The sequence below is a fragment of the Pagrus pagrus genome (genome assembly GCF_965226575.1).
Source record: "Pagrus pagrus genome assembly, chromosome: 3".
In the NCBI taxonomy this organism is placed as follows: domain Eukaryota; kingdom Metazoa; phylum Chordata; class Actinopteri; order Spariformes; family Sparidae; genus Pagrus; species Pagrus pagrus.
Window position 1 is genome coordinate 11,084,945 of NC_140187.1, and position 18,323 is coordinate 11,103,267.

An 18,323-nucleotide genomic window follows, 5' to 3' on the forward strand; every position below is an offset into this window, starting at 1 on the left:
GTTGAAAAGTTGACTATTTCTGCTTTGAATATGAATTTGTCAGTAGTATGAGATAAAAGCAAGGAGAAAGACAGGTTCCCGTTTAAGGGATTTTATGAACTGTCATCGCAGCAAGTGTTTTGAGATCTGTGGCTTTAAATCTCTTGCTGCACTGCAGACATGGATCAAGCGTTGTCAGGCAGGGTTTAAAGAGCTTGGATGCAAAAAAAAAATGGAATTCCTTCATCTTACTAATGACATACTAAACCCAGATTCAGAGCGTTCAGTTCTGAAGAAAAAACAACTGTACCAAAGAAAATAATTGCACTAAATGTGTACATACTGCAAAGCACTGAACATTAAACATTCACTTTGCATGATGGATTTGCTTGTACTTTCCATGGGCAAGTTTTTAACTACTCCCATTTTAACTTTTATTTCACCTCTCAGGACAAAGGCACAGCAGGGGGGAAGATAATATATTATCAAGTTATACATTTCAAATGCATGAGCATTGATTTTTCACAATCCTGATTGCCTTGCCCAGAAATATGATTCAAAAGGCCTAATGGAGCCCAATCTGTATATCAATACTCATCCAAGTCGAGTGAAACAAAGACTTTGCCGTTCCATCGCTACTTAAAACCAGGTGCAACACCCCCATAAAGACAGAGAAATGCCTCGGAAAATTAAGTCTGGATTAAAAAAAGGTTGAGTTGGATTACGTTACATACTAATTAAACGAGAGGAAAACAAAGGCTGTATGCACAGATGAATCAATGAGGCTTTAATTTCAGCTAAGTTATTTTAATTACAGCCTACATTTGTGATTAGACAAGTCTCACTTGGCTCAGACACCCAACCCCTGACTTAATGATCCCTTCTCAGGGCTGCACCCTTCCCTCTGAAACCTCCTCCAGATTTGCCTCAGACGTGCAGCGACATCAAATGTCATTTTCAGCGATGATAAAAACATATTACAGGCACTGATGAATGAATTATGCACACTGGGGAGTATGAGAATGATAATGAACAGCTCCATTTATACAAGCCCTATGTATAAACAGAAACCAGCAACCAGCTAATTAATAAGCGAAGACGAATGTGGACAGGGATTGATATAGTACGTGAAACATGAAATAAAAATTAACAATGGCTGATATAATCAGAATATTTGTGTCGGCAAAATTATGCCGAGGTTTATTTATTCAACTAAAGAGGACAACAAGAGGGGTTCAGGCAATGCAAACAGAAAGTGAGCCTGTATAACTACAGTTCAGGCGCATTATATTATGATTACTATATTTTATTCATTTGTATTCCATGAATTCAGAGTAGCTAGTAATAGATCAGCTCATGTATTTCCTTCTACTGTGGATAACTGATCAAAATAAGTGCCATTCCATCGAAATTTTTTTACTCTTTATAATCAACCACTTCACAAATCCATCTAAATTACTAACGAGTTGGTTGGCATGTGGTATGAGTGGCTTTTTAGCAATTGTCATACACGGTCAAGGAAAATTAACATTAATGATATCCATGTGATTAAAAAAAACAGGCATACAATTCTGCAATACCAGAAAGTCAGATGAGGAGATGGAAATGACTGTCCTCAGATAGTTTTGATTGGCAGCAAGAGTTGGGTTCTGTGGCCAGTCGCCTATGGAGCGAGTGGACAGAAAGCCTTTTTCCTCCTTTTTTAGCAGAGACAATGAGCAACTACTCTAAAGGGATTCCAGTGAAGGGACATTTAGATAGATCATTAACCAGGAGGCACCATGCATCTTCTGGAACAGATAGCCTGTTGCCTAAAACAAATGCCTACAAGCCCACGGAGATAAAAAGGCCATCAATTATAATGGGACCTGAGCTGTCTGGGACGACACAGATTGTTTGATGCTCTGAACCCACCAGAACACCCGTCCGTTCATTGTGAAAATGAGATATTCCCACGTCGTTTTGCAGTCAAACTAGATCAATGTCAAGACATTATGCGCTGCCTATACAAAATTCACACATGCTAAAGCACATGCATTAGAGTGTATAGAAAAAAGCCATGGACAAATGGATTCTCAAAGTGACCTTGAAAGTCAGGATGTGACTATTAAACACCATGTTTCTTCTTCGCTTTCATCTCATTTTCTTTCTCCGCAGCAAAGGGCACAGAAACACTTTGGTTCGAGCATATAATCCTTACAAATGACTTGTTGCTTCTCCTGGTAATGGTCTTCATTTGGTGTAAATGGACTTAAAAAAAACTCGGAGTGAAGACGCCCCGTGTGTTCCCTGCCTAAAGAGCTGTGCCGGCCTAAAGAGCCTCGCTGATCTTGAATGGGGATTTTATGCAGTATCTCTGACTGATAATGTACATTAGTTCTCCTCTTACATTGTTTGCTGGGCTCCATTGGGAAAGCGGTGTCTGTAACCATTGTGTTTATTCTTCTCCTCCATGAATGGGGTGAATTAATTGCCACGGGGTTGAGGAAACAGTCATGGTTTGTGGTAAATTGAGGCTCACGCTGCTTTGCATACTAAACAAGAGCTAAGACAATTACTCTAAATTCACACTAATGAGGAGAGTAATAGGAGGTAGAAAGTTGCCGTTGTGAACTCCCTCATACATGCAGATCGGCAGCTTCTTATCTACATAGTATTGAAGGAGCATGTAGCGATTCGAGACAATCGGATAACCTCACTCCTGACGAACACCTCCTCACTGCCTATTTGGTACACAGATGCTTGACCTGTGAGCAATCAAGCTCCTATTTGACTTGGCGATTAGCATACCTTAGGCAATATTAATACACTGTGTAAAGAATTTACCTTTTGTAGGAAGCATATGTACCTGTGTATAGCGGCCTGCTATACATAGAAAGCTGGTCCCCATGTGTACAGATGTTGCCATAAACGTTCCTGACAAGACGTTTAATTTACCCTTGGGCTGCACTGGTTGCCCCCACCCAGGAGTTCATCACAAGCAGATGGGAGGTAATTGGAATGGATGCATGCAGATGCTGCGGCGCAGTGGAATGGATTCATCACATCAGGCCTATAAATGAACTGATGGAGGGACTGTTTGTTTGTAAGGTAATTAGGCAGAAATTTGTTTTCATTTTTCTCATCATCCAACAATTGATTTAATAGAGGTGGTCCAGCCTCTGGAGAGAGGAAGTGCTGGCTGAGCCGGTTAGGTAGGAGGGAGTGTGTCTGCGTGCGTGTGATGGCACGCAGTAATAGCACAATGAGAGAGCTGATTGCATTGCAGCGGAGTGATATGTCTTGGTGCGCGGATGTGTGCTTAGCATGTATGAGCAGATGCAGACCAAATTTGTGTGTGCGCGTGTGTGGTAAGTAAAGCAGGAACATGAAAGTGTCAGGCAATGTGCAGTTGATAAGATTGCTGCCACATGCCTCGCTCCCGTCTGTTATTCACACCGCAAGATAGTTGTGAAAACACTGTTCATCCCACTGATCCCAATCCCTGCAGCCCTGAGACTCTACTGTCCACATGCTGACTGGCAGGAGCCAGGCGCTCCGACTTAGCCTGTCCCTCAGCGCTTTGATGAGGCCTGTTCAGTCCATTTTCTACCAATCAGTATCATTCATTGAAAGTGGCACGTACTCGACAAAGATTAGAGTTACTGACACTATTGAAATCAACATGGAGTCCTGTCATTAGTGGAATCAAAAGGCACGACATATCAAATAACACCGTGATAGTCAAATCTTCACAGTCTTTATCAGAAGTATGTTACTTTTTAGTGCATGTTTTTCATCCAGATCACTGGAGGCTGCAGTGAAAAAAAAAAAATCTTTGTGCCATGTATTTTCTGCAGTGTCTAGCTTTCCTCAAGTTTAAAGGGCAGAGAATTGTTTGAAATTCAGGCCTTTGAGGGGATGTCATCTCACCCAGAACACCAAAACCACGATCCCAAGCAAACACAGTTTTTTTTTTTTTTTTTTATAGCCAGCAGAGGTTGCCTCAGATTTGTACATAACATTTTTGTTGAGGCTTTTAAAACCATGATGAATAAATGATGCCCTGCTTTTTAAGTTCACTCCAGTAGATGGTTTGGTTAATGGAGGCAGAGTTTTAACAGCTCTCATTAGAAAAGCTCTTAAAAAGTAATAGATAGCAATGTTAGTTACAGTTAGATCTGCCTGGTGTCATCATCATCCATCATTCACCGCTTGAAGGATGTAAAACGTGCATGGGCGCGAGCGGGGCAGACAAAACACTTTGACAGTGCTGTCGTTTCTTTCTGTCACCGAGGAGTGTGATGCTCAGACGTGCAGTGGGAGGGGGGGGAGCAAACTCATAAAATTTTCAGATATGACAATACAAAACCTCTTCGGTCTCTGAGAGGGTGAGCGCTTGCACGCATGTGTATGTCGGTGTGTGCATGTGTGTGTAAAAAAATCAGACAATGTCTGGAAAGCCGCGTCTATTTAAAGGCTCCTCCAGAAGTATACAACTGCTGAGGCAGCTCTTTCGCCTGTTTGCTCTCTCCTCCCCCCCCCTCCACTCCACTTCACTCCCATTCACTCCATCTCCGTCTGTGTTCCAAGGATCAAAGTGGCTTGATATCATTCATAAACCCAAGCATCATCTGTGCTCCTGTTTGAACAAAAGCTCTCTACTCGTAAAAGCAGCGACAAAATGTCCGACAGTAAAAGCCGCTGAATGAACGAAAGATGGAATATTGACCCCATTTTCGATGCCAGTTTTTATGCCACTGCATGTGCAATTTCTTTCGTGAAATATAGATAACTTCTAAAAGTGGTCAATCCATTAAAAGACACATGCTTGGTTGCATGATTTCATGAGCAGAGGACCTTGAGTCGTGTCTTTAGGCCCAGCCCCCAGTCTTGCCTTTTTACCAGTTTTACTACATCCCAGTATTGAACGTAATGCTCCCAGTGGTCCTGCAGGAGTAGTTGAACTCAGCAGTGACCCCAGAAAAGCAATAGTAATAAATTGTGCTCATCCATCCTTCTAGCCATCCATCATACATCCATCCATTTATCTCCTCGTACATCCATACATACATACATGAGTTCATCCATCTGCTTACCTATGAGGATGAGCATGCAGACCAGTAGTGCTATAAGTGCCCCAGGGCTGAGAGCAGCACTCATTACATAGGCTGTGGCGTTGCAGGACTGGATGGCTCCATCTGTGTTGCAAAAGAAAGATTAGCATTAACTGTACAGATTCAACACCAGTTATGAGTCAGGTCAGTGGACAAGGATTAAGCGTTGTTTTATCAAGAGAAAAAATGTGTTTCTATGATGCATATATTATATTTTAAACCGGTAGAAATCACAGCTGAGGGCAATTTGTCTGCCGATTTGTGGCCTTGTGTTATATTGTTTTCCACAAATATAAGCTGATAAGAACTGTTTGCTGACCAAAACAATGGCATGCAGATGACCTTTTTAGCGCTGCTGCTGCTGCTGATGCAGAAGGTGACAGTGATGATAATGTAAGTAATGGTGCGACTCCGGCAGTGGCTCTTACCTGTGTCACAGCCACAGACATGAATGGTCAGGGTGCCTGTGGAGCTGAGGGAGGGATGCCCGCTGTCAGCCACTTGGATGGGCAGGAAGTACACATTCTGCTCGTGGCGGTTAAACCCAGTACGCTGGGTCCGGATGCTAGCTGTGTTGTCTGGGGTGGGAGGTATGAGTGTGTCAGGGGTTGGGGGGTGTGGGTCAGAGAGACAAGGTAAAGCAGAGAATTACACATGAGGGGCTTAATATTTGAAGAACACACCCTCGCAGTCTGCTCACTGATGTCTGTTTTTTGATCAGGCTACACTAGATTTGATGAAACTCCATCCAGTGTGTACTTTTATCTCCCTTCTTGTTTATACTCCTTTGAACTGAAGACTGTACTGACAGAAGGAGTAGAAAATGATCATGCAGGCCTATTTGATATTACTCAAATGTCAAGAGAAATCATATTTTTCAAGACTTGACATTTGACAATAAGATGCTTGATACGATATGACGAATAAAAAATGACAATGAAAATTTCTAAGAAACGGCCAAGTGCTGAAGTATTGAAGAAAAAGACAGACAGTGGAGTGCTTCCCTTGTTTGCACAGTCTGAATAAATCATTTGACATGCAATAATGCATAGTTCAAGGACACCAGACGAAGGTTGGCAGGACTGTCAGGTTTAACTTTGTGTTGAATGATTTCTCCGGCGAAGTGAACTGCTTTTGCGCTATTAACATTTATCATGTTTTTAAAAAAAAAAAAAACAAACAAACACAACAAAAACAGTAGACAAAATGAGTGAGAGAGACACTGTTTGAAATTAAACTTCACCGCTTTATATATGAGCGCTTTCCTGGAGACATAGATAAATGTAACACAGAATGCAGGAGGAGGCTTTGACAAATAGAGTCAGAGAAGCTGTGTGAGTAGACCTGCACGGAGGATACCGAGCAATCCATCTCTCACAACATATATCACCGTTATCCATGTCGCCCTAAAGCTTCTCTGGCACATGTAGAACAATCTTCATATTACAGTTTATGTGCGGGAACGTTCCGCCCATGAGTTTGTCCTTTTGACTTTTACACAGCATGCTCCTCCATGGCTGTCTGCTGTAGAAAGATTCTCTCGAGACACTTGGTTTAATATAGACTGAGGCATCTTGTGCAGTTTTGAATCAAAATCAAAACGTTGGCGATGTATAAGTTTGAACAGAACAACCTCCCACATCTGCCGTTACCTTGAATACAACAATATGTTTTTTGTCTTTGCCTTCTAGAAGGACACATATCTGTTGACCTTATTGGAAGGCTGCTATTGTTTGACATAATCAAAGCTTAAACACCTGTGTGAGGTCGTACTGTGGCACAGTGGTGACTCGTGAGGAATGCTAATGTCAGCATGCTTTGTGACAATGTTAACACGCTGATGTTTAGCAAGCATAATGTTTTCCATGCTCTTCATCTTAGTCAGGCTAACATTGGCCTTATAAATCCAAAAATTAAGGTTAGGTCCTTGTAATAAGTGTAACTTACGGCCCTTGTAAGTCTGTATAAGATGCTCTTTAACATCATTACATCTTAATAGTGTTTGTGTTAATACGGGCATGCTTTTTGTAGGATAATAAGACATTTATAAGCAACTCTTTACCGGTTTGTAGTCTTAAGTCTTAAGAGCGATATTTTATCAATGTTAATGAATCTTAAAATGACATTGCATATCTGCAAAATACACAATTACCTGTTAAAAAAATTATAACTTTTCAAATAGCAACAAAAAAGGTAACACATATATTTTAAAGCTGCAAAAATGTTATACATTGTTTAGAATTGCTTAATAATGGTTTATGGGTCATTTTTATTGTTTGTTAACAGTTAATCAATAACTATTTATTTTAATTAGTAAGTTTAAGTAACCATCTATTAATGATGGTTATTATAAAGTGTAACCCAAAAATCTTACTTAAGGTGTAGTACAGGGATAATAGTTTAGTTAAATTTAATGTGTTTGTTTTGCTATTTAAAGAATCATAAGTAAAATTAGTTTTACAATGGTCATAACAACAACAACCATGTTTCTTTACTTTTATTAAAACTGATAAACTCTTATTAACACATACAATGTTAATAAGCATCTTTTAAGGCCTCATTGCCCATTAAATAATGCTTATTACAAGCTTGCCGCATTGCACACAAAATACAGCTGAGGCTGATGGGAATGTCATGCAGGTATTTGGTTAAAACCCAATTCACTGGACCAAGTAAAAGTGTGGGCTGAGTGCTGGTGATGCTACATGAAAAGTCAGGGAATCATCAAGGTCATTTTTATTCATTCTCTGTTAAGCATGCATATCAGTACAAATGTCCACAGCAATCCATTCAGTAATTCTCAACCAAAAGGCTGGATCGACCAACAGTCTGATTCTGCAACCTCTTGGGCCACACCGCTAGCATGACTAATAAGAACAACTTGTTCGAGATCAAGGAAAAATCACGGTCATGGTTAAGAGAAAGCATTGTTGACTGCTGGAAGGAACATAGGTCATTCAAGCCATTTGAAAAACAAATGCTGTTGTTTTTTCTTTTGGCCACAATCTTGAACCTGAACTTGAACCCCCTTAAAACAGTTATTTTATTCTTCGTATTCATTAACAGACACAAAGGCGTAAGAAACAAATACAGCCACCATTACCAGAGAAAAGACTGCTATGCTATATTGTTTTATTGTTTTAAATATACTGAAATTTCTTGATAGCTTGCTTTCAATCTTAAATAGCGGGAATGATGATTCTGCGTGTCTCTGACCAAACAAATCAAATAAAATGAGCTCTCCATGAGATTTTTTGATGATGCGGGACATTTTCCAGGTAAACTGATGGCAGTTTTGTCATGTCACAGCAAAGTTTATTTGCTAAAGATGAGGTTTTGCTCTACAGACTGCCAGCAACGACTTAAAAGAGTTTAGCAACACGGGGTGAAAAAAGCCTTTTCATCATTGTATGTCAAGGCTTGGAGACACAACGCAATGTGAGGCCATGATGGGGAAAAGAAGAAGTGACAGATTGAAAGTGACAGGTTGACAAATGTGTCCATGAAAAGAGACACCACAGTGAGAAAAAAGAAGGGTGGGAGGACAAAAAAGAAAAAAAAAAAAATCTGTGGGGGGTTTTGTTTGTCTTTTACCAAAATATAAATAGGGTCTGCTGCTGTGTTTGTGTTTGTGGATACATGAAATGTTTAGGGGTGGGAGGTGTAGCATTTACATCTGAGCTTGAATATACCTATTAATCATCCTCCTTAGTCACTGATGTTCACACCATTTCAATCTTTTACCTACACACATCCACACACATTCACAGAGAGGCAGTGGGGAAAAAATGAAACGGAGCAGAAGACGGTCTGCATGATGTGGTGGTGTGTGTATGCGGGCATGAGTATTTATATGTAAAGGTTAGAGAAGGCAAGAGGAACACTTCTGTCATACTCCTTCCTGCCGATCTACGCACATACATATGTACAGTGTGTGTGTGTGTGTGTGTTACACAAGGTCATGTGTGTATCCATTGATACATGTGAGCATGCGAGCGGGGCTGCAGCAGACCACGCTGCCTCCACACGATGACATTTTCCCTAGCTCGGGCTGCTCCCCTGACATTTTCCTGGTGTCAGATCAATCTTGATTTAGCCAGATGTCACATTCACTTAGGTACACATCTCTAAACGAGGGATCTGCAAGCGCATTTGCAAAAACACAGACAAGCATGAAAAAAACGTATCTTCCCCTGACGAAGCAAAGTCATCACTGGGGGGCACAGTGATTTTAATGTTTCCTCACATTGTGCATGAATGTTGTGTTTGTGCGGAATGCAATTTTCATGATGATACTTGAGAAAATTGTGTAAGCTGTTGACATTCTGTTCAAGCAGAGTCGAGGAAAGATTCTGTGTTAAACAAAGTGTTCAAAACAATAATATGTTTTTCGTACAAGATGGTTCTACTGTGGAAAAAGCAGTGCTCGGCTTAGCATTGCCTTTACTGTCAAGCAAACTTCTTCACACAAAACTGTACAAAAAAAAGTGTCACATATGCAGTGTAATACTGTCTTATAATATTACTTTGCTTCGAGGACCGGAACAGGTGGTGTTTATCCAGAAATAATAAAAAAAACAATCTGCCTGATTATCAGGTGAATGCTAAGTCACAGAAAAAAAAAGACTATTTTGCATTCAGTTTGAAAAAAAGTCTCCTGTGATTGTCAAAATCTTCCGGTAATGTACTCCATAAATTGTCATATTTTAAAAACGTCAACCATCTGGCAGTTAAATGAAACGACTGAGCCGTTGAAAATGTTGAAGTATCTTGGAGCTGCAGTCTTTTAAACTAACTTAATATCGCCTAAAGGTCTACATTTGCAGGATGCCCTCAAGCAAATTTCTCCAAACTCTTACATCACCAATCATATTCACAATTTAAACTTTTCCATCTTTACAAGCTCTCTTGAACATTTTGTCAGTTCAGCATAGTTTTGCTGCACCTGTGCACATTAGGAATGCTCACACCCACTCACCCAACACATATAACAACCAGTCTAAACGACCCCCGGTTGTTCCATTAGAAGCTTAAAATCAGATTATGCTGATAAAGCCATCAGCATAACCGCTCAAATGTGCATTTTAACTCGTAACCCCAGTGTAAGACCTTTGCCCTCTCACCTTTGGACTCCCACAGGGTGAAGTGTTGATTGTTGGATGGTGAAGACTGGAGGGTGAAGTAGAAGTGATGTCCAGATTGCGGCTCATCTCGATCCACCACACTGATGGTGTGAATTAGCTAAAGAAAGCAACCAAAGCAGAAAAAAGGAAATAACAGAACAAGAAAGAAAAGAAACGAGGGTTAGATTTCCGACTAAGATCCACTCAATGGGAACAGGAAAATGAATATGAAAAACACTTAACACTTTGCATTTCAAACACCTCTTTTATGGGGAAGGGAGTGAGGTGGAATGAGTTGAATGCAACTGACTCAGAAGACTTCCTGTGAAAGTGCAGTTCAAACGTGTTACAGTCACAAAGAGAGGAAAAAAAAAAACCTTCTTTCTTCAGAAAGTTGACACAGTGATATAAAAAAAAAAAGTCTTAATGTTAGAAATGCAAAACTATTATAAAATGCCTCGCTCAAAAGCTTTTTATGAACAGAAAAGGACAGAGATATTCTGTGAGGCTGCCACATTTGCTTGAAGACGGAGCAAAGTCAAAATGCAAATGTGCAGAGGAACAAAAAGAAGGAGACAGAGACTCGGCGATGTTGTAGTCCTTCTATCTAATGCAATAATAGTGATCCACATTGAAAGATAAAACTCAACTGTGATCCAATTTTAAGAACTCTGTGTGGACACAATAAGGTGAGATAGGATTCGGTGTGTGCTGAACAGACATCAAACAGCCCCTGGAGATCCTTTCACCTTAACACAGGCCTCTCGGTGACAATTCATCCTCCTCTCATCCTGTTAATCTGCAGCCAGTGCCAAACCACAAGCTGATGAATTATATTTTCACATCACATCCGACCACTGTTTCCTCCTCTGCCGGCTTGCTACGTATGAATCCACATATTTCTTATTATTTTGATTTCCTTCACCATTACTTCAAACAAGCAAACAGAAAAACGACTCTTCAATGTTGCAGAATAAAACGAAGCATAGACGTTGCAGATGACATATGGTGCAGTTCAAACAGAGTTTGTTAAAATATGTTTTAAAAGAAGCTTAAATGTCAAAATTCTATACATGAGTTAAGTAAGAAGACAATAGATCAACAGCAGAGCAACTCAGAGCCAAGCGAAAACATCTTTTGGTAAGAAGGTGTAAGCCTTCTGGCAAAATCAGGAACTAAAATCCACTTTTTTTTATTAGGTTTTACCTCAGTGCTTTAAAAATGTCAGAATGTTAACTGTGGAACTCTCAATTTTCCAGAACCGTGTTGACCAATACTATTATCTATAACCAGTTAGAAACTGCTATGAATGATGTATGCTTGCCTTGAGCAAACAAAAGCTATTCTTTTCCTTCTCTACGTGTTAGCAAAATATATTTACATTTTTCCTGAGAATATTTTACCAAGAGCTGAAGATTTTGCCTCTCAGGCATTTTTTTCTCAGTTTAAATAATGGATCTATTCTCCTGATAATACACTTGGGGAATGATGTGATTTTCAGGATTTTTCCTCCTACATTTGCATGAGCTGGTGTAGCACACCTAAAGCAACATGGTAATAGTAGCTGTACTTGTGTGAGTAGTAGTATTTGTTGGTGTAAAATATGAAGCGTCTAAGGAGGTGAGTTGGTTTTCCTCTTTGGGTTAAGGCTCTTTATTTGGGAAAAATGACAGTCATGGTAATTTTTTGAGACAATAATAAAAAATCACAAAGTTAACTATTGTCTCTAAAACTTGATAATTAACACATTATAGCTTATTTGCTAAGATAGTTAGGTCGCAGACTATGTTTTGGCTCTGAGCAGTTACAATAAAACCAGAGTAGACTTCAGGAAGGTACTACTCTCAAGAAACATAAATAAATAAATAGTCATTTACACATTATTTTTTTTTAGTTTTTTTTTTACAGATTAAACAAACTAATTATTATGTGTTAAAGGTCAAAAGTGTAATATTTAGGGGAAGAGATGTTTCTACAGTAGCCCAGAACGGACAAACTGAACGCTAAATCTAGAGGGTGAAGTGAGGGGTGTTCAGTTGGTTGCAATCTCCAACCTCACTGCTGCAGGAGAAGCCATTAAATCCTGTTTCCAGTCGTATCAAACAGACAGATAAAAGTACAACAAAGCTCAACATTTCTCAAAATGTCGAAATTTAAACTCTTTAAAGCAAATGAACTATGAACTATGAAGAAAAGCTCAACAATGTAACAAACAGGATTATAAAACATTTTGAAAAACAACTTTTTAACAAGAATGCATTTGCTGCTGTTGTTGTGTCTATCACAGAATGCAGCAGGCACGAAGCACATATGGCAAATGTCAATTAAACAATGATTGTTTTTGTCCTGGTTTACAGAAAAAAGCTGAATGCTGCCACTGACAACTACGTTCTGTTTATTTGCAAACTGTCCTAACCACTGATAGCTCAGGTATCTTTTTAGTAACAGTTCATTCCACCTCATCTGTCTTTGAAAGTGTCTAGCAATACTCCCAGTGCACACACATTCAGCTGTTGTCATTCTTATTCTACACAAAGGACTTTCTTTGCAAAACATTTTATCCCTGAATTCATCATATCACAAAAATAGAACCTAATAATATATAATTTGTGCATAGTTGGGGAAATCGGCTGAGAGAGGCAACCCATTTTTGTAGAAGCTTGTCAGTACAGCCCCAAATTCATTTTGAATTGGAAGTCCGGGGAATAATAATAATTTTTTTCTGAATATCATGAGAAATGTTCTTTTTGCCTTTACCTAAGGAAGACAAGTTTTATCGAGCAGATAATATCTGTTTCATGTATAGGTGATTTTCTCAGAGAGCCCTGTTAGAAATCAGCAGAGACGCACATGACAAACAACCCCCAGAAATACTATAAAGAGAGGCATTTCTCAGAATGATTAAAGCAGGATGTTCAATGACTAATTCCTTTTGTCTGGTCTCACACAGCTTACGGTTCCAGATAAGATCGAGGGAAATATATCAAACCATTACTCAGCTCTTGCAGTAGCAGTCTCCCATTGAAAGCAGCTACAAGGTGATTTCAACTGGCTGTAACACATTCTAAATTTAATACTGATGCCTCTTTATGACCTACATAAGGAAACAAGACCAGAAGCAAGAAGATATTTCTATTTATCTGAGTCGTTCATGCTTGTTCCCGGGTCCGATTCAGACAAAATGACTTACAGCACACACAAGAGCCTATGTTGGCATTTTTCAAGGCAAAGTTTTAGTGCAAGTTTGAAAGCCAGTTAAAAGGAACCGGTCGGAGTTTTTTCTTTAGAAAAATGCATGCGTTATTTTGTATATGGCCTGATCACCCATGAGAGATAAAAAAATATTTATCATACAGCTTTTGTCCACAGGAGCTGCCAAAAGCAAGACAAAATGAAAAGTCTTTAGTTAGTCTTTAGTCTGTAGTTGTTTCGGAGATTGGATACTTGGACACTAAAATATTAAATGTGGCTTTGTTCACTGGACTGAACCCTTCCTCCGTCTAACCTTTCCCCTCCACCTCCCTGCCTCTTCAGCCTGATCTCTCTATTCATCACTGTTTTCCTCTTCCTCTGATTCCTTGTCCTTTGCATTTATCTTCTCCAAACTATCTCCCTCCCATCCTTGTCCTCTCTGGAAAAATGTGTCCCTCATTTATCATCCACCTGCAAACTGATTATCCCAACAATGATCCTGTAGATATACTCCACACCATTCTGGTACATGAAGACATCTGTTTTAGTGTGTTTTTTAAGCTCATGTAGCCTGTCTGTGTGAGACAGCCTCATTCATTTAGCACAGCACACAACTGAATTATGCGCCCGAGCAGTGGCTATGCATTACTGTGACTAAGCTACTGCCGAGCACACTTCCGGGCTACAATTGTACCTTCACAATAAACAGCTCCTCAGCATTGACGTTGCATCACAGACACAGAACAGGCTTAGTCATACCCACAGCTCAGGGAGGCTGTTTGGGATAATATGGCTTACTTTGTAATTACAAAATGCTACGGCATGATTTCAAGGTAAATCACACGCTTCTTCCTGAGCACGCTGCTGCGGAATCTGCACTCGAGAAACACACAGCGATGCATGGAAATGAACCTGAAATGATTGGCTGTATTCCTACCAAGGCGAGTACAAGATAAAAAAAAATATTAGATGCCATCTCAAATCTATATGGCCAAGAGTGAACCAAATACACCAGAACTAGCCCAAGTCAGGGCCAGATCCAGGCCACCAGAATAAAATGAACTGTGGCCCAGGTTTGGGCCAGTTGTGGCTTATGCAATTCGCTCTTGGCTGACATCTGGCCATGCTATGGCATGCTCGTGGCTCAGATCCGGCAAATAGGAATGGACCACCCAGGTGCATCATTCCACGCGGTATGTGGGCTGGGTGAACGTAGGTGCTGTGGGTCAGATCGCAACAATTTCGCTATCTGAGTGTGATCACACTCATCAGCAGTGGTCTGAGCACTGTCAGCTAGCAATGGTAGCGTGTAGCTACAATACGCAGCAGTTACAGGTTGCTTTCAAGAAATGTAGATCTCAACAGCTGAGACAGAGCAGCCGGATGACATCACAGGGAAAACTGGAGGACAATTATTTTCCATGAAATAGAATCCAGTTGACTGGCTGACACAGAGACACCATTCAGCCTATTATAGCATTATTAGTCACAATAACATTAAAATATTTCTGAAGCTGTCATTTTAAGTGCAAAGATAAATACTGTTGCTTTAAATAAAGATAAAACCAAACAATACCCACTGTGTATACTTGAAATAACCAGATATACTTACGACTATATTCAGTTGAAAGGAGAAAAGAAAGGAGGGCAGAGGCCAAACAAACCTTTAACAGGCTAACAACGTTATCATTCAGAGAATTGTGTCAGTTCTTTGTACGAGTCAACTATTTTGCATTGCATTCGACTTCTTCACGTTTGTTCAAACAAAAAGATGCAAAAACAATGAGCCGAGGCAAAAACTATCATGCATCCAGTCAATCTGCGGTGATCTACGGAAAATACAACTGAGTGAGCTGTGTGCCAAAACAGACCTGATCTTATCTTGTCATCTTTCTTAGCGGCCCTTTCAGGTTTGCTTCAGTCTGACAGTAAAAGAATAATGAGCAAAGAGAAGACACTTAAAGCGTTATTATCAGCCGAGGGCTTCTTTGAAGAAATGTGAACAGCGGTGAAGATGTAGTAAGTGAGCCATGATCTGCATCCTGTGACTGTGTCCTCAGCAGGGGGACTCTGAGGCAGCATCTTGGGGTGAGTGAAAACTGCTGAGGGAGAGAGAGAGAGTGAAGCGAAAGAGGGAAATAAGAGAGGAAGAGAGCGAGTGTGTGGGAGTTTATTGAGCAGCTAGAGAAGCTCCCTAAAGCACAATCACCTAATTAGATTTCTATCTCGCGGTCCCCTTTCCTGACCCCCTTAAATCTCCTGCATCTCTGAAAAGCTAGAAGAGGAGACTTTCCCAAAAGTACACCCGGTATACACCAGAGAAGTCTGAAAGGTCAAGGTTGTGAGAGGGAGGCAGCTTTTTCGTTCACAGCTGAGATCAGCTTTGAGCAGCAAGGAAATGAATAAATAAATAAATAAAAACACAACTGAAGTATTAGTTTCATTTCTGTAGTCTGGAATGTTACACATTAAAACCTATCCATTACTTTTTAAGACAATCTAAACTTAACCATCGGATCATTCTTTTCTTGAATTGTTTTTTATTTTCTTAATCTTATGCCCCAAATCAGAAAATCCAATCTTTTGGTTTGCACCAACAGACTTTAATATAGAGTTTCCTCCTACAAAAGAGCCACTGAAACAGCAAACGGGCAGTGTCACACAACAGATATATATAAAAATAAAGCTGGAAACCGTGAATATTTAAGTCTCTCTAGTCTGTCGGTTTGTCTGATTCAACATTAACGTTTGAGAGACAAAAGGAAGAGGCATTTGGTGAGTAGAACAGATGACTCACTCTGTCTCCTACTCATGAAATGTTGTCTGGCAAAACTGTGAGTGTGTCTGGACTCTTTTCCCCGTCTGTGTTGGTTTGTTTCGTCTTTTACTCACTTCTGTTGTACGTCTAATGTGGGCCTGTGTGTGTTTGTTTTTAGTATCCTTTCTCTAAATGCATGAGGTGAGCAAGTACTGCACTCACGTGTATGTGATGTGATGTGATGTGTGTTTCAGAGAGGCTTAACATTTAGCTGTTGCAAAATCACTCTCCCAGGGGTTGGCGGTGCCGTGGCCAAACTGAGGTGATCTGTCGCAGTGACCCACTCAGCCAGCTGTGAGACGGCACGGCAGAGCTGACAGGCCTCCGTTACCCCGGGCCATACTTAGTATTTGGCTTTCCACCCAGTCTTTTTTCTGCACACATGGCACTATATGATATCTGTCCCTCTGCATTCAGTCAGATAAATACCACAAGGTGGGCGAGGAATGGGCTGGGAGGCGAAGATTGCGTTCACGTGTCAGTCGGCGAGGTGCAGCAGATTGGGAAAATGGGCACGTTAGGACATGGATACAGGATGGTAGAAATCAAGAGGGGATTTAAATCTTGTTAACTATAATCGCCAGTAACTCCGCCAAGGCACAATAGTCCACCTTATCCGCATTGAATTGTACTCACTTATGGATATCAGCCACCTAAATACACCTGTTTTTTCATGAAGATCCATGCATTATCTCTTGAAAAATTAAAGAAAATGTCAAGTGAGAAAAAAAGTGAGAAAAAAATCCTGGATTCGTCCCTTTATCTGGGACCATCGCACCAAAAGTCAATAGGGTATATTCTGGGCTTTGGCCCAGATTGCACATACTATGCTGTGGGGAAATACATCTGTTTATACAGTCACATTGTGGGGACCCCCCATCCTTATGGGGACAAATCACAGGATGTAAATCATTTGATTTAAGGGTGAATATTAGGCTTAAGGTTAGGGTAAGGTTAGGTTTAAGTTAAGGTTGTGTAAGTGTTCCGGTTAGAAAAGTTGGGTAAAAAATGAAAATGAATGAATGTAAGTTTACTTATGTCCCCAAAAGTGATGAAGACACGACTGTGTGTGTGTCTGTGTGTTTGTGGTGCAAACAGAGGCAGTTTGAGAGAGTCTCAGGCCCAAGGCAAAAACCAGTAGGATACTTTCTTTGCCTTGCTTTTGCTATTAAACATGAACTCTAATTCCGAAGACATGAAACGAATCCTCAAAGAAACAAGATCAAAACTGCACTTAAAAAGAGGTGTATAGAAATATATTTTCTGTGGAGACAAACCTGTAACTGATGCACTGGAAATGGATTAAGAATGCATTTATTTTTGGCATGGATGTGCACATGTGTTCTACATGATAGTACGATGGAAGTGTGAATCCAATCTCTATTTGCCGTGAGGCTTTCTCCCTTCTCAGTCTGTCTTCCAGTAAACTATTCTGCTTTCTCGCATCTTTGAACAGCTCCCTTCATAAAACCTCTCGAAGGCCCCTTGAATAAAAGGTAAGATGCTATTTAACACTTTGTGTCATGGCCCTGGCTTGAACTGTGTCTCAAAGCAAAAGCTGCTTAGGCAGTGACGCCTGTTTTTTTACATTTTTTTTTTTTTTTTTAACCACTCATCACAACCCTTCCTCCTCCCTCCACATGCATTCTCCCTCTAAACACAAACAAAATGGAGTGTGTTGCCAACCCTCAAATGGGATCAAACCCAACCGCAGTTAAAAGGCTTAGGTTAATCTGATTTTCTCTGTGGTTCCACCGAAAGCTAGACCTGAGCCAGGGAGCTGACACTCCATGAACAAGACTGGGTGATAACACTTCACACAACAGGAGACAATGGAACGCTCCTCATTAGCTTCGTAAACCGGGGGTTGATCTGGAATATTAAAAGTGTGACAGTGAAGGATGTGCGTGTACAGCGTTTGTGTGGGTGTGTGCATGCGTGTCTTTATTTCATTGTCGCATACATGTGTGCAGCGGCAGGCACATGTGATTATGTTAATTATAATTTGTGGTAAACAAATAGCGAGCAGGTTCAGCTGAGGTGGACTGACAGATGAATGGATGTATTGAGGGTTATGTGGGGAGGTGGGGAGGTCCCTTGTCCCCAGATGGTAGG

General features: G+C 40.4%; 2 protein-coding genes across 2 annotated transcripts in view; one reads left to right on the top strand and one right to left on the bottom strand.

Annotated features, from left to right (window-relative positions):
- Positions 1-18,323, top strand: part of LOC311254519 (uncharacterized protein) — a 134,913-nt gene that overhangs the window by 43,629 nt on the left and 72,961 nt on the right. The gene's annotated exons all lie outside the window — the stretch shown is intronic.
- Positions 1-18,323, bottom strand: part of cdh22 (cadherin 22) — a gene marked incomplete at its 5' end in the record, with an annotated part of 67,017 nt that overhangs the window by 1,710 nt on the left and 46,984 nt on the right. The window contains 3 exons of the mRNA XM_084348834.1: positions 5,058-5,159; positions 5,504-5,653; positions 10,199-10,316. Coding sequence (XP_084204960.1) covers positions 5,058-5,159; positions 5,504-5,653; positions 10,199-10,316 — 370 coding nt within the window. The remainder of the gene's footprint in view (positions 1-5,057; positions 5,160-5,503; positions 5,654-10,198; positions 10,317-18,323) is intronic.